At 47.7% G+C, this 16,504-nt stretch overlaps 3 protein-coding genes across 4 annotated transcripts in view; all 3 read left to right on the top strand.

The window, feature by feature from the left end:
* The window catches only part of LOC118567219 (nuclear factor 7, brain-like), a gene marked incomplete in the record, with an annotated part of 854,268 nt that extends 850,310 nt beyond the window's left edge, over positions 1-3,958 (top strand). Inside the window, 1 exon segment of the mRNA XM_036151787.1 lies at positions 2,291-3,958. Coding sequence (XP_036007680.1) covers positions 2,298-3,683 — 1,386 coding nt within the window.
* The window catches only part of LOC118567221 (nuclear factor 7, brain-like), a 511,141-nt gene that overhangs the window by 13,265 nt on the left and 481,372 nt on the right, over positions 1-16,504 (top strand). The window lies entirely within an intron of this gene.
* LOC110368283 (nuclear factor 7, brain-like) lies at positions 13,188-16,448 on the top strand. Of its 2 annotated transcripts, XM_036151788.1 has the most exons (3): positions 13,190-13,981; positions 14,393-14,611; positions 14,683-16,448. In XM_036151788.1, exon 3 carries the CDS (start codon positions 14,700-14,702, stop codon positions 16,083-16,085), a length of 1,386 nt encoding a protein of 461 aa, XP_036007681.1. In that variant the 5' UTR covers positions 13,190-13,981; positions 14,393-14,611; positions 14,683-14,699; the 3' UTR covers positions 16,086-16,448. The 2 variants fall into 2 exon arrangements, with proteins under 2 accessions (XP_036007683.1, XP_036007681.1); XM_036151790.1 differs by lacking the exon at positions 14,393-14,611 and having other exon boundaries at positions 13,188-13,981.

Genomic DNA, 16,504 nt, shown 5'->3' with positions numbered 1-16,504 from the left:
AATACAGGGTTTTCAGGCTCAGATTGGCCGAGAGCAGATCTCCCTGGAAGGGGGGCTTGCCAGTTTTTACTACCCCCTAGGGGTAGCTTTTTCTGTGGTTCCCCTGCCCGCACTGCCCGCACTGAACCTCTCCTTTGCTCCTGGTGTTGTAAGTTTGGAGTGGTGGATTATTGTCCATCGTAGGGGTGGGTGGAGAAAGGAGTAGGAGGGTATTCAGGGTGGGTCAGAGTAGACGGATTCGACCTTGGTTACTGAACAGGTTTGGCTTACCATAGTCTAATGTAATTTTAAAATAATGTGCGCATAGGTACCTAAAACAGGCCTTACTTAAGTAGACGAACCCTAAATTGTAGACAAAAGCTAAATCTTTGATCTTGTGTGTTAAACCTCTTTGAAGCATTCATGTTGATCTGTACTAAAAGTTCCAGCACTACCCGGTTCCAACACGGGAACCCTTTGGATCCCACTTTACGAGTTTACAGAAATGGTTCCTCTATGCTTTGTTCACATTTTCAAGTGATGGGTCATCTTGTTTTGTCTTGATGCTGACGACGCCATCATCAAAAAAAAAAAAAAAAATAGAGTAATGTTATAAGAATTATTATTCTGAAGTCACTATGGCCTCACACCACTCGGACAGAGGAGGCCTGGAGACCTGATGTCTGTGTATAAGATCCACTGTTTGCTGATTGCAAGGCCAAATGCTGCAGCTGCTGAGGGATACTGATTGTTTACGATAGACTGTCTTTGTTTTGTCTCATGGGAAGGCCACGGTGCAGTATTAGGGGGAGCCCGAAAAGCGAGGCAGACAGAGACAGGGCAGACAGAGACCGCAGCGGGAACCGTGGGGTGCGATTACTTTCCATCTATGTGAATCTCTGCTCTGTTTCTCAATAAAAGTGCTGGAACGTCATACCACCGTCTCGTCATTTAGTAAAGATGAGAACTCAGTTACTATTGCTTAGAATTCCACCCAAAACTCCCATAACACTTTACCAAAAATGTATTTAGTGACCATGGTGTTGCTGTTCTTGATTGGCCTACTTTTTCAGTCCTTACTCGCTGGCAACATCCTTTCATTCAATCTTCTCGCCTTTTCGAACATTTTAGCAGCCCAGATGTCTCCGATTTCTGGCAAAAGCTGTCCCTGGAAATGTCCCTGATTTCAGCGTTTTATGATTGAGGAAAAAACGTTGCATGCACCAATAGCTATTAAGGCAGGTGTCAGCAATACAGACACAGACTGTAGAAGAAGTTATTGGTGCTGCTCCCCACACCGTCAGCATTACAGCACACACAAAGAAACAAATTACCCTCCGATGAAACATTGGTAGATTTCCTCAGGGATTCTGCCATAACTAAAACCCAGATATTGAAACTGAACAACTTAGCAACATAGATTCAGAATTCCTCAGCGATGTCAAACCACCAACTTATAACGTCAACAGAGTGGAGGAAAGCTCTCACCGCCTTCAGCAAGGACAACAACATCATCCTCATCCCAGCAGACAGTGATTTATAACCAGAAAGACTATCATGAGAAAGTTATGACACTTCTTAGTCACTTAACCACATTTGAGCCAGTGGTTACAAGAACATTTTGATAGAGTATCACTAATTGGAGCAGAATAAGACTATGACTGTATTCTGTACCACAGGATGCACCCAGAGGCCATTCCTAGTCTGTAGTATGGAGACCTTATAATTATACAATATACAGACTAGATTCCTAGTCTGTATAGTGTATAAACTGTCTAAATATGGTTCCTCCATACTGTAGGGTTTATCAAAAATTCACAAGAAGACCCACTGTTAGCCTGATAAATATCTGTTATCTTCACTTGGTCCTTTAATTGGCAGCTGAGAAAAAAAATAGACCAAATTTAAGAAACTCAAAGTCTCAATATCAGACAAAGCATATCAGAAGTACAGCTTTTTAAAAAAAAAATTCAGACATACATAACTCCTCTAGAGGACGCAATGTATCTGCCTACAGACTGATTACAACAGGAACATAAAAAAAAAAAGAAACAGTTCAGAAAGTGTCAGAGATTAACGGAGAATCCACCGTGAGGATCACCTTCATCTTCACCTTCATCAGCTACTAAGGGCAGACTAACAGTGAACGAGAAGAACAGAGAGAGCTGAGGGACCGAGACGCTGAAACACAGACTGCTGCAGGTGGAAAGACAAGAAAATCAAAGTGAAAGTAAGAGAAGAAAGTTTATGCAGGAGGGAAACTGGCTTCCTGGTTTAACGGTCTGTCTGCTGTGTTTTCAGCTTCAATCAGAGACTAAATGGCTTCCAGATTAGAGGAGGATCTCTGCTGTCCGGTCTGTCAGGACGTCTTTAAGGATCCGGTTGTTCTGTCATGTAGCCACAGCTTCTGTAAGGAGTGTCTGAAGAACTGGTGGAGAGAGAAAGCAGCACAAGAGTGTCCAGTTTGTAAGAGAAGATCATTCACCAAAGATCCACCCTGTAATCTGGCTCTGAAGAACCTGTGTGAGACCTTCCTACAGCAGAGAGACCAGAGAGCTTCAGAGGATCTCTGCAGTCTGCACTCTGAGAAACTCAAACTCTTCTGTCTGGACCATCAGCAGCTAGTGTGTCTCGTCTGCAGAGATTCAGAGAAACACACCAACCACAGATTCAGACCCATAGATGAAGCTGCTCAGCAACACAAGAAGAACCTTCAGAAAACTCTGATACCTTTAAAGGAGAACCTGGAGCTCAGGAAGAAAGTTCTAGAGGAGTTTGATGAGACAGCAGAACACATGAAGGTCCAGGCCCGACACACAGAGAGGCTGATTAAGGAGCAGTTTAAGAAGCTTCATCAGTTTCTAGCAGAGGAAGAGGAGGCCAGGCTGGCTGCACTGAGGGAGGAAGAGGAGCAGAAGAGTGGGATGATGAAGGAGAAGATGGAGGCTCTGAGCAGAGAGATAGCAGCTCTTTCAGACACAGTCAGAGCCACAGAGGAGGAGCTGAGAGCTGAAGACGTCTCATTCCTGCACAACTACAAGGCTGCAGTGGAAAGAGTCCAGCGCTGCCCCCTGCTGGAGGATCCACAGCTGCCCTCAGGAGCTCTGATAGACCAGGCCAAACATCTGGGCAACCTGGCCTTCAACATCTGGAGAAATATGGAGAACACGGTCTCCTACACTCCTCTCATCCTGGACCCAAACACTGCTGGTTCAGAACTCATCCTGTCTGAAGATCTGACCAGTGGGACTAAAGGAGAGAGACAGCAGCTTCCTGATAATCCAGAGAGGTTTAGGTTCTGGTGGTCTGTCCTGAGTTCTGAGGGCTTCAACTCAGGGAACCGCAGCTGGGATGTTGATGTTGGAGACAGTGAAGTCTGGATGCTTGGTGTGATAGCAGAGTCTGTCCAGAGGAAGAGATTCATAGAGTCTGGATTGTTGATTCTATTGTTCTATGAAGGTAAATACTCAGCACGGTCTCCTCCATCTCCTCTCATGGATCTCTCAGTCCAGAAGAAGTCCCAGAGGATCAGAGTGAATCTGGACTGGGACAGAGGAAAGCTGTCCTTCTCTGATCTGGACACTAACTCACACATACACACCTTCACACACACCTTCACTGACAAGATGTTTCCATGCTTCATCACTCTGGATAAAGTAAAAATCCTACCGATGAAGATCTCAGTGAGCAAACAGCAGCTCTGATGTTCTCAGCATGAAGAACACAAAGTCCAGATGAAACCTTGATGATCTGATTGAAAGTCAGTGATTTTAAACAGAATCTTGGAAATTTTTATTCTGAATTACTTTGAATTTAAAGTTAGTTCTTGGGTTACTTTTTATTATGTTTATTAACCAAATTAATTTGTAGGTTAATAATTATTAAATTTGTTTAGTTTTTGTCAGTCAGGAAGAACTGTGGGGGCATTTCTATGAGTAAAGGGACTGTTTAGGACCAGAATGCACTGGGGTAGGTCTATGTTTTTTTTTCAAGAGCAGCAGAAGCTGCAGAAAACAAAACTGCTCTCTGTCTATTGTTTGTTAAACTGGGTAAATATCTAAAAATCTACCTTCAAATTTTGAACATTGGACTTCTTATTCCTGTGTATGAAATAAACTCTCAGTGCAGCAGTGGCTCCTTGATCCTTGATGTTCAATTTCAATTCAATAACACTTTATTTGTGCCTGAGAGACAATTGCTGTCCTCAGAAAAGCAGCACAAACATGAACAGAATTGAAAACAGACAAGAATTGTTGAAAAAGTCAGTAATTAAATCAAAAAGCTGCACCAAAAAGAAAACCAGATGCAATGTATGAAAATACAAACTTACTCATCTAGCCTGCAAATCTACACATACAGACACTTCTGCATTCACACACGTTCACAAAGGTGAACAGCATCCCCACACCTTACACAGGTATTGTTCTGCTGCAGGTGAGACAGAACTAACTGCTAACCAGACAGCGTCCTCCATGGAGACATTCTCACCAGGGAGGCGTCCAGGAGGCATCCTGACCAGATGCCCGAACCACCTCAACTGGCTCTTCTGGACGTGGAGGAACAGCGGCTCTACTCTGAGTCCTCCCTGGATGACTGAGCTCCTCACCATATCTCTAAGGGAGAGCCCAGACACACTACGGAGAAAACTCATTTCAGCCGCTTGTATCGAGGATCTCGTTCTTTTGGTCACGACCCAAAGCTCATGACCATAAATGAGGGTAGGAAAGTAGATTGACCGGTAAATCGAGAGCTTCGCCTTTTGGCTCAGCTCTCTCTTTACCACAACAGACCGGTACAGCGCCCGCTTCACAGCAGATGCCGCACCAATCCGCCTGTCGATCTCCTGCTCCATCTTCCCCTCATTCGTGAACAAGACTAGCCTCGTGAGACCATCCTGATCTCGCAAGCTTTCAAGGTTTCACTCGCAGATCAGTCTGGCTACTTTACGTTAAAGAAAATTTGGAGCCGTTCACCAAACGAACGTCCAATCAGCGTTGGCTTTGAGGCAGGTTGAGGTGTGACGCAATGAGAAGCATGACAGTTCAGTCTAAAGAACATGGCGGCTTCAGCCGATGAAACTAGCGTTAGCGTTGCTATCGAGCAAGTTTTATCGGAATTACAGAGTATTTCTTTGCTGAGCTAACGAGCCTTTACCTGCAGCAGCAAGAGTAGCTTGGCTTGTGGTTGTGTTATCGTCGTCGCTCTGTTACGAGCGACGACGAAGCATGTTGACGAGTACGTCATATGCTTCGTTGATCTGATTGGTTTATTTGGCCTGTCTATCACCAACATAGGCCAATCAGCTAATCAGTATCTTCGCCCCTTCCCAAAATTACTTCAACGGAAGGTTTCCAGATGGATATGCGGAGCAAATCCATCTGGCGGAGTCAGGTAAGAACAAGACCCCAAGATACTTGAACTCCTCCACTAGGGTCAGTACATCCTCCCCAACCTGGAGAAGGCACTCTACCCTTTTCCTGTTCAAGACCATGGTCTCGGATTTGGAGGCACTGATTCTCATCCCGGCCACTTCGCACTCGGCTGCGAACTGCTCTAGTGAGAGTTGTAGATCACGCCCTGATGAAGCCAAGAGAACCACGTCATCCGTGATGAGCAGAGACGCGATCCTAAGGTCACCAAAACGGATCCCCTCAACACCTTGGCTGCACCTTGAAACTCTGTCCATAAAAGTTATGAACAGAATTGGTGACAAAGGGCCACCTTGGCAGACTCTCACCGGAAACGAGTCCGACGTACTGCCGGCTATGCGGACCAGACTCTGACACCGGTCATACAGAGACCTAACAGCCCTTATTAAAGGGTCCGGAACTCCATACTCTTAGAGTACCCCCCACAGGATCCCTCGGGGGACATAGTGGAATGCCTTCTCCAGATCCACAAAGTACATGTAGACTGGTTGGGCAGACTCCCATGCCCCCTCCAGGATCCTGCTGAGGGTATAGAGCTGATCCAGTGTTCCACAGCCAGGACGAAAACCACAATGCTCTTCCTGAATCCAAGATTTGACTATCCGACGGACCCTCCTTTCCACAACCCCTGAATAGACCTTACCAGGGAGGCTTAAGAGTGTGATTCCTCTGTAGTATGAACACACCCTCCGGTTCCCCTTTTTAAATAGGGGACCACCATTCCAGTCTGCCAATCCAGGGGAACTGCCCCCGATGTCCCTGCAATGCTGCAGAGCCACATTAACCAACACAGCCCCACAACATCCAGAGCCTTAAGGTACACAGGGCAAATCCATCCACCCCCGGGGCCTTGCCACCGAGGAGGTTTTTAACAACCTCAGCGACCTCAGCACCACAGATAAATGGTGTTGGTACTGCACCGCTTCCCCCTCCTGAGATGCCGGATAGTGGACCAGAATCGCTTCGAAGCCGTACGGAAGCCTTTCTCCATGGGTTCTCTGACCTCTTCCAACGCCCGAGTTTTTGCCTCAGTGACCAGCCAAGCCGCCTGCCGCTTTGACTGCCAGTACACATCAGCTGCTTCCGGAGTCCCACATGCCAATAAGCCTGATGGGACTCCTTCTTCAGCTTGACAGCTTCCCTCACAGCTGGTGTCCACCAGCGTGTTCGAGGGTTGCCACCGTGACATGCACCGACAACCTTGCGACCACAGTTCCGACTAGCCACCTCAAAAAATAGAGGCGCGGAACATGGTCCACTCAGACTCAATCTCCCCAGCCTCCCTCGGGACGTGTTTAAAGTTCTCCCAGAGGTGGGAGTTAAAGCTCCGTCTCACGGGGGACTCTGGCAGACGTTCCCAGCACACCCTCACAGTACGTTTGGGCCTGCCAGGTTTGACCGGCTTCTTCCCCCTCCATCGGAGCCAGCTCACCACCAGGTAGTGGTCGGTGGAGAACTCCGCCCCTCTCTTCACCCGAATGTCCAACACATGCGGACGCAGGTCAGATAAAACAACAACAAAGTTAATCATTGAAGTACGGCCTAGGGTGTCCTGGTGCCAAGAGCATATATGGACACCCTTATGCTTGAACATGGTGTTTGTGATGGTCAATCCATGACGAGCACAGAAGTCCAACAACAGAACACCACTCGAGTTCAGATCAGGTGGGCCCTCCCAACCACGCCCCTCCAGGTCCCACTGTCATTGCCCACGTGAGTGTTGAAGTCCCCCAGAAGAATGAGGGAGTCCCCAGGAGGTGCACTCTCCAGTACCCCTTCCAAGGACTCCAAAAAGGGTGGGTAATCCGAGCTGCTGTTTGGCGCATACGCACAAACAACAGTCAGAACCCGTCCCCCCCACACGTATGCGGAGGGAGGCCACCCTCTCGTTCACTGGGGTAAACCCCAACGTACAGGCACCGAGATAAGGGGCAACAAGTATGCCCACTCCAGCTCGGCGCCTTTCACCAAGGGCAACTCCAGAGTGGAAGAACGTCCAACCCCTCTCAAGGACACTGGTTCCAGAGCCAGAGCCATGCATCGAGGTGAGTATCTCTAGTCGGAACCTCTCAACCTCGCGCACTAGCTCAGGCACTACCTCTGTCAGGCACAGAAAAGAAGGACCCAGTATTCAAGACCAACAAACAGTTTATTAAGAATAGGAGTGGAGCGGGCGGCGTCTGTGTTTTCTGCTGGAACCTCTGCGGGTGGAGACAACAGGTTAGTAACCTCGTCTGTCAGGATGTGATTAGACACAAACGTGCAGGTCACTAACCTGGTCTTAAATGTCTGGTGCTGGTCCAGTGACGGGAGGAGATTCCAGCTGGGGGGCTGCCAACGAGACACGGCAGGTTGAGGAGCTCCGACAGTTCGAGAGGTGGAGGAAGCGATGATCGGTGGACAGGCAGAAGGTCAGAACCATTTAGGCAAAACAGAAGGCAGGAAAATCCAATGGGTTAAGAAAAAGCCGAAGTCATGAAACGTAGTCGGGGTCGGAACCAGGGGGTCAGAGAGCCGGTGAAGTGCCAAGGGATAAACCAGATCGTAGTCGGGTGACAGTTTAGGGTTCGGTACACGGTCAGACAGAGATCAGGCAGGAAATCAGGTCGGGCGGGCGTCTAAAGACAGGTCAGGCAAACAATCAGGTAGGAACAGGCAAACTCGGAGGTCGAAGAGCAACTACCAGCAACAGGTAGTTGGAGTAAAGAACGCTGGTATAGATCAATCACAAGGATGAAATAAACTGGCAAAGCTGTCTGGTCTAAAAGCTGGTTTTATACTAGTGGGAGCAGGTGGAACAGATCTGTTGTGATGAGGAATAGGCGGAGCTAAGCATGTGTGTGATAAGAGAAATTAGACCAGACAACAGTGCCGAAATCATGACAAGCTCAGGCTCCTGAAAGCCTGATATTTGTGCTTAAATGCTTTTTTTGTTCTATTTTTCTGGGACAATTAATTTTGGGTTTGTCCTCGAGGACAAGCATGCACGCAGCCTGTTGAATGTGACGTATAGCCAATCAGAAAGCGAGGTGAGTGACACCTCGAGGGAAAAAAGACCCTCCATATCATAAAGAAGCAAAGGAATGTGGTGGTAGAAAACACAAATAAAATGTGGGGACCTTTATTAAAGATATAAGATGGCTTATGGACATTTCTTTTATTTATGTTAAAGTTTACTGACTTTTGAGCTACTATGAATTTATTTTAATTCAGAATCATTAACGAGTCTCATCCTTTTCATTAATATCATTCCATGAGATCTGGCGCAGATTCAGGCGGGGGCGCAGGGGGCGCGCGCACCCCCTTTTGGAGACCAAAAGTATTTTTTAAAGAGCCCGAAATTTTAAACATCCTTCATAGAATTACGATTAATCACCAGTACCTGTCATTTAGAACGCACTGTGATGCCGGCGTGGCATAAATAGACGTTGCAATCACCGATACTGGGGGCAGCATTTAGTGCCCAAATATGGGCAGTAATGACGGCCTGACGTCACATCCTGTGTTGTTTCTTAGCAGAGGCATTGCACTCATACAGCTGCGATAAACAACAATTATTTCGGATTTCCAGAGGACTTCACCATTGAAATTTTCCAGAGCTATTATTGAAGCAACAATGCCCACGTGCATGGCAGTTTGATGTTGCAATACAAAAATTAGAAGACCGCTATTGCAGCAGACAGACTCACATTGTTCCTTTTTGGTCTCCTTGCCTCAAACTGGTATGGCTGGATTTTGTCAAAAATCAGGTTGCTGTCAAGAAAGTCTTCTATATATTCCAAATCGCTCTCAGATGATGATGATAAATCCATGGAACTCCATCACTATCGCTAATTAATCCATCACTCTCTGCCGTACCGGTCATGGCCATCTTGGATAATAGCGCGCAGTGACGAGCCTGTTCTTCTTCTACTACTACTTCTTCTTCTTCTCTTTTTTTAATAGTGGTTAGCAAACAACTTTTAGGTGCATTACCGCCACCTTCCAGATTGGAGTATGGATCAACCTTAATCTTATATTCTCCCCACAGAAAAAAAGTATGATGATCGTTAGAAAATGTTGATAATGAGAAAACATGGGTTTTTCACATGTTGTGTAAAGTTGTAAAGTACTGCAATTTCAGGAAAACTTTTTCCAGTAACGGGAAAGTTATGAAAATTTAAATTTTGTTGCACAGTTTTTGAAAAGTAATGAGAGTGTAAAGTAAAAAAAATAGTGGACATTGACACGCATACAATAGTTATTGTGTAGTGTGTATTGTCTGATCTAAACCTTTTAGTGCCACATACGTTTTATTGTTAAAACTAAGAATGGTCTCCTTTATGAAAACATACTAGGCTTAAAACTATTGCCAAGCAACTTGCATATGATAAACGATGAGAGTGAGAAAGAGATCTTTACATCATATAAGGATGATCTACCATCAGGATCAACATTCAGGCAGGAAGTGAAGTTGTGGCACACAAAGTGGTCATCATCAGTGGAAAAACCCAGCTTTCTCCCTGAAATTCTAAGGATAACAAATATGAGACAAATATGGGACAGGAAAGGTTTGTGGCTTTGCTACTTATGTATGTCCACAAGGACATTCATTTAGACATCAACAAAATCATAGACATATTTGCCCAGAAGCATCCTAGAGGGTTGACATTCATAAACCCATTATCATTGTAATCATAAAGTTGAAGGTGTTGTAGACGCGGGTCACCGGGGCCCCACTCTGGAGCCAGGCCTGGAGGTGGGGCACGTTGGCGAGCGTCTGGTGGCCAGGCTTTTGCCCATGGAGTCCAGCCAGGCTCAGTCCGAAGAGGCGACATGGGTCCCCCTTCCGATGGGCTCACCACCTGTCGGAGGGGCCAAAGGGGTTGGGTGCAATGTGCAACGGGTAGCAGTGGAGGGCGGGGACCTTGGCGTTTCGATCCTCGGCTGCAGAAGCTGGCTCTTGGGACGTGGAATGTCACCTCTCTGGTGGGGAAGGAGCCTGAGCTCGTGCGCGACGTTGAGAGGTTCCGACTAGAGATAGTCGACGCACCTCGACGCACCGCTCTGGCTCTGGAACCAGTCTCCTTGAGAGGGGCTGGACATTCTCCCACTCTGGAGTTGCCCCTGGTGAGAGGCGCCGAGCTGGGGTGGGCATACTTGTTGCCCCCCATCTCGGTGCCTGCACGTTGGGATTTTCCCCGGTGAACGAGAGGGTGGCCTCCCTCCGCATTCGTGTGGGGGGACGGGTTCTGACTGTTGTATGCGCTTATGCGCCAAAAAGCAGTTCAGATTACCCACTCTTTTTGGAGTCCTTGGAAGGGGTACTGGAGAGTGCCCCTCCTGGGGACTCCCTCATTCTTCTGGGGGACTTCAACGCTCACGTGGGCAATGACAGTGGGACCTGGAGGGGCGTGGTTGGGAGGAATGGCCCACCTGATCTGAACTCGAGTGGTGTTTTGTTGTTGGATTTCTGTGCTCGTCATGGATTGTCCATCACAAACACCATGTTCAAGCATAAGGGTGTCCACATGTGCTCTTGGCACCAGGACACCCTAGGTCGTAGTTCAATGATCGACTTTGTTGTTGTTTCATCTGATCTGCGGCCGCATGTCTTGGACACTCGGGTGAAGAGAGGGGCGGAGCTCTCCACCGACCACTACCTGGTGGTGAGTTGGCTCCGATGGAGGGGGAGGAAGCCGGTCCGACCGGGCAGGCCCAAACGTACTGTGAGGGTGTGCTGGGAACATCTGGCAGAGTCCCCTGTGAGACGGAGCTTTAACTCCCACCTCCGGGAGAACTTTAAACACGTCCCGAGGGAGGCGGGGGACATTGAGTCTGAATGGACGATGTTCCGCGCCTCTATTTTTGAGGCGGCTAGTCGGAGCTGTGGCCGCAAGGTTGTCGGTGCATGTCGCTGGTGGACACCAGCTGTGAAGGAAGCCGTCAAGCTGAAGAAGGAGTCCTACCGGGCTTTTTCGGCCTGTGGGACTCCGGAAGCAGCTGATGTGTACTGGCAGTCGAAGCAGCAGGCGGCTCGGCTTGTCGCCGAGGCAAAAACTTGGGTGTGGGAAGAGTTCGGAGAGGCCATGGAGAAAGACTTCCGTACGGCTTCGAAGCGATTCTGGTCCACTATCCGGCGTCTCAGGAGGGGGAAGCAGTGCAGTACCAACACTGGTTACAGTGCGGGTGGTGTGCTGCTGAGGTCGACTCGGGACGTCATGTTTCGGTGGGCGGAATACTTCGAAGTCCTCCTTAATCCCACCAACACGTCTTCCATTGCGGAAGCAGAGCCTGAGGACTCTGGGTCGGGTTCTCCCATCTCTGGTGCTGAGGTTGCCGAGGTTGTTAAAAAGCCCCTCGGTGGCAAGGCCCGGGGGGTGGATGAGATTCACCCTGAGTACCTTAAGGCTCTGGATGTTGTGGGGCTGTGTTGCTTAACTCGGCTCTGCAGCATTGCGTGGACATCGGGGGCAGTTCCCCAGGATTGGCAGACTGGGGTGGTGGTCCCCCTATTTAAAAAGGGGGACCGGAGGGTGTGTTCCAACTACAGAGGAATCACACTCTTAAGCCTCCCTGGTAAGGTCTATTCAGGGGTTCTGGAAAGGAGGGTCCGTCGGATAGTTGAATCTCGGATTCAGGAAGAGCAGTGTGGTTTTCGTCCTGGCCGTGGAACACTGGACCAGCTCTATACCGTCAGCAGGATTCTGGAGGGTGCATGGGAGTTTGCCCAACCAGTCTACATGTACTTTGTGGATCTGGAGAAGGCATTCGACCGTGTCCCCCGAGGGATCCTGTGGGGCGTACTCCGGGAGTATGGAGTACCAGACCCTTTAATAAGGGCTGTCAGGTCTCTGTACGACCGGTGTCAGAGTCTGGTCCGCATTGCCGGCAGTAAGTCGGACTCGTTTCCGGTTAGAGTTGGACTCCGCCAAGGCTTCCCTTTGTCACTCGATTTACCGGTCGATCTACGTTCCTACCCTCATCTATGGTCACGAGCTTTGGGTCGTGATCGAAAGAACGAGATCCCGGATACAGGCAGCTGAAATGAGTTTTCTCCGTAGTGTGTCTGGGCTCTCCCTTAGAGATAGGGTGAGGAGCTCAGTCATCCGGGGAGGCCTCAGAGTAGAGCCGCTGCTCCTCCACGTTCAGAGGAGCCAGTTGAGGTGGCTCGGGCATCTGGTCAGGATGCCTCCTGGACGCCTCCCTGGTGAGGTGTTCCGGGCACGTCCCACCGGGGGGAGGCCCAGGGGAAGACCCAGGACACGCTGGAGGGACTGTGTCTCTCTGCTGGCCTGGGAACGCCTTGGGATTCCCCCGGAGGAGGTTGCCCAAGTGGCCGGGGAGAGGGACGTCTGGGCCTCCCTACTGAAGCTGCTACCCCCGCGACCCGACCCCGGATAAGCGGAAGAAGACGGACGGACGGATTATTATTATTATTATTATTATTATGTTTTATGCTTTGATTTTGCTCAATTTGTTAGTAAATAAAGCCTTTCGTGTTTATTTATTATTTTAATGGAAGTTTGTACTGTGCATGCGCAGCAGGGGATAAAACAAGGAAGCGGCTAACAGCTATTAGCATCTACAGGCGAAGCAATGAAGAAAGGTCCAAGATCCAGTGAAATAAAATATATGATTCCAAGAGAGAAAAGCCTGTAGTGTCTCTGGGAATCCAGTCTGAACGTTGGTATTCACTGAAGCAGACGCTAAACCTGCCGAGGCTCAGATGTGACACAGAGTTGACTGACGTGAGTAAATGTTCTGATACGAGGCTCTTGAAGTTGCTGTAGATCATTTATTTAATTAATAACGTTGGTCTTCATTACGCCGAGCTGCTGCTTTACTGAAAGGCGTTTCAGAGAGTCAGGCTCAGTCCGTCATTATTTATTTTTTATTAATTTATTAAACATCTGCTAATCGCGCCCGAGAGCAAATAATTTTTCAGCTCAAAAAGGATCAAGATAAATTTTTCATGATAAAACGGTTTTTCGTCTTTTCTTTATAAGCATATTACGTAACTTTATAGCTTTAAAGAAAACAAACAGGCTGCAATAATGTCTGTTAGAGGCTGTAAAACAATCTGAGCTAATTTATAAGGGAATACATGCAGCATCTCTTCCAGACCTGAAAATCGCCTCCTCAGAGATTTCTGCTGCAAAGCTGCTGACTCACATTTCTAATCAATGGGAGGAAGAGAAGCACACAGACTCTAAGTGCTGCAACGCTCTCAGGGCGTCAGGTTTCCCTGATAATGGTCTGGTAGTTCGGGTGAAGTGAAAGAGCTGACATCACTTCCTGTGGAGAGGCTGTTTACAAAGCTGCAGACCTGCTGTAGCCGTCCAGCTGATCTCAGGTCAGCGCCGATGAGACAGAAAGGCAGCGCCGCTCGATTCTGCTGCTGGATCTGCTTAAAAGGACGGTTTTTGCCTCAACAAAATCCCAGATACTGAAACAAAACAACTTAACAACAAAGATTCAGCATTCCTCAGCGATGTCAAACCACCAACTTCAAACATCGGCAGAGAGGAGAGGAAGGCTCTCACTACCCTCAGCAATGACAACTTCATCCTCATCCCAGCAGACAAAGGAAGGTAGGTTATAACCAGAAAGATTATCATGAGAAAGTTATGACACTTTTTAGTCACTTTACCACATTTGAGCCAGTGGTTACAAGAAAATGTAAATAGAGTATCAATAACTGGAGCCGAACAAGACTTTGACTGTATTCTGGACCACAGGCTGTACCCAGAGGCCATTCCTAGTCTGTAGGGTTTATCCAAAATTCCCAAAAAGACCCACTAGCCTGATTAACTCTGTCACATACAAGGTTTCCAAATATTTGTTATCTTTACTTGGTCCTTTAATTGGCAGAGGGGGAAAAAATGTGACAAATTTAAGGAACGCAACGTCTCAATATGAGACAAAGCAGATCAGCAGTAAAGCTTTTCTTAAGTTGCAGACACACAGAATTCTTCAAGAGGGTGCCATCTATCTGTCTCCAGGTTGGTTACAACAGGAACCCTTAAAAAATTTTATCAGGAAACAGTTGAGAAAGTGTCACTGACTCATGGACATTACACCGTGAGGATCACCTTCATCATCACCTTCATCAGCTACTCAGGGCAGACTAACAGTGAACGAGGAGAACAGAGAAAGCTGAGGGACCGAGACGCTGAAACACAGACTGCTGCAGGTGGAAAGACAAGAAAATCAAAGTGAAAGTAAGAGAAGAAAGTTTCTGCAGGAGGGAAACTGACTTCCTGGTTTAACGATCTGTCTGCTGTGTTTTCAGCTTCACTCAGAGACTAAATGGCTTCCAGATTAGAGGAGGATCTCTGCTGTCCGGTCTGTCAGGACGTCTTTAAGGATCCGGTTATTCTGTCATGTAGCCACAGCTTCTGTAAGGAGTGTCTGAAGAACTGGTGGAGAGAGAAAGCAGCACAAGAGTGTCCAGTTTGTAAAACAACATCCTTCACCAAAGATCCACCCTGTAACCGGGTTCTAAAGAACCTGTGTGAGACCTTCCTACAGCAGAGAGACCAGAGAGCTTCAGAGGATCTCTGCAGTCTGCACTCTGAGAAACTCAAACTCTTCTGTCTGGACCATCAGCAGCCAGTGTGTGTCGTCTGCAGAGATTCAGAGAAACACACCAACCACAGATTCAGACCCATCGATGAAGCTGCTCAGCAACACAAGAAGAACCTTCAGGAAACTCTGGAACCTTTAAAGAAGAACCTGCAGCTCAGGAAGAAAGTTCTAGAGGAGTTTGATCAGACAGCAGAACACATGAAGGTCCAGGCCCGACACACAGAGAGGCTGATTAAGGAGCAGTTTAAGAAGCTTCATCAGTTTCTAGCAGAGGAAGAGGAGGCCAGGCTGGCTGCACTGAGGGAGGAAGAGGAGCAGAAGAGTGGGATGATGAAGGAGAAGATGGAGGCTCTGAGCAGAGAGATAGCAGCTCTTTCAGACACAGTCAGAGCCACAGAGGAGGAGCTGAGAGCTGAAGACGTCTCATTCCTGCACAACTACAAGGCTGCAGTGGAAAGAGTCCAGCGCTGCCCCCTGCTGGAGGATCCACAGCTGCCCTCAGGAGCTCTGATAGACCAGGCCAAACATCTGGGCAACCTGGCCTTCAACATCTGGAGCAACATGGAGAACATGGTCTCCTACACTCCTCTCATCCTGGACCCAAACACTGCCAATCCATACCTCATCCTGTCTGAAGATCTGACCAGTTTGACTTTAGGAAAGAAACAGCAGCTTCCTGATAATCCAGAGAGGTTTGGGTCACAGTGTTCTGTCCTGAGTTCTGAGGGCTTCAACTCAGGGAACCACAGCTGGGATGTTGATGTTGGAGACAGTGAAATATGGCAGCTTGGTGTGATAGCAGAGTCTGTCCAGAGGAAGAGAAGAATAGAGTCTGGATTGTTGGTTCTACAGTTCTATAAAGGTAAATACTCAGCACGGTCTCCTCCAGCTCCTCTCATGGACCTCTCAGTCCAGAAGAATCTCCAGAGGATCAGAGTGAATCGGGACTGGGACAGAGGAAAGCTGTCCTTCTCTGATCTGGACACTAACTCACACATACACACCTTCACACACACCTTCACTGACAAGATGTTTCCCTACTTCAACGCTCTGGGGAAAGTAAAAATCCTACCGATGAAGATCTCGGTGAGCAAACAGCAGCTCTGATGTTCTCAGCATGAAGAACACAAAGTCCAGATGAAACCTTGATGATCTGATTGAAACTCAGTGATTTTAAACAGAATCTTGAAGCTTTTTATTCTGAATTACTTTGAATTTAAAGTTAGTTCTTGGGTTTCTTTATATGTTTGGGTTAATAATCAGATTTATTTGTAGGTTAATAATTATTGAAATGTTTAGTTTTTGTCAGTCAGGAAGAACTGTGGGGGCATTTCTATGAGTAAAGGGACCAGAATGCACTGGGGTGGGTTTATGGTTGTTTTTCCAGAGCAGGAGAAGCTGCAGGAAACAAAAACTGATCTTTGTCTGTTGTTTGCTAAACTGCATATAAACATAAAAACCTACCTTCAATTTTTGGACATTGGACTTTTTTTTCCTGCATATGAAATAAACCTTGAGTGGCTCGT

The sequence above is a fragment of the Fundulus heteroclitus genome, chromosome 20 (genome assembly GCF_011125445.2).
Source record: "Fundulus heteroclitus isolate FHET01 chromosome 20, MU-UCD_Fhet_4.1, whole genome shotgun sequence".
In the NCBI taxonomy this organism is placed as follows: Eukaryota; Metazoa; Chordata; class Actinopteri; order Cyprinodontiformes; family Fundulidae; genus Fundulus; species Fundulus heteroclitus.
This window is presented reverse-complemented; position numbering and strand designations above follow the sequence as displayed.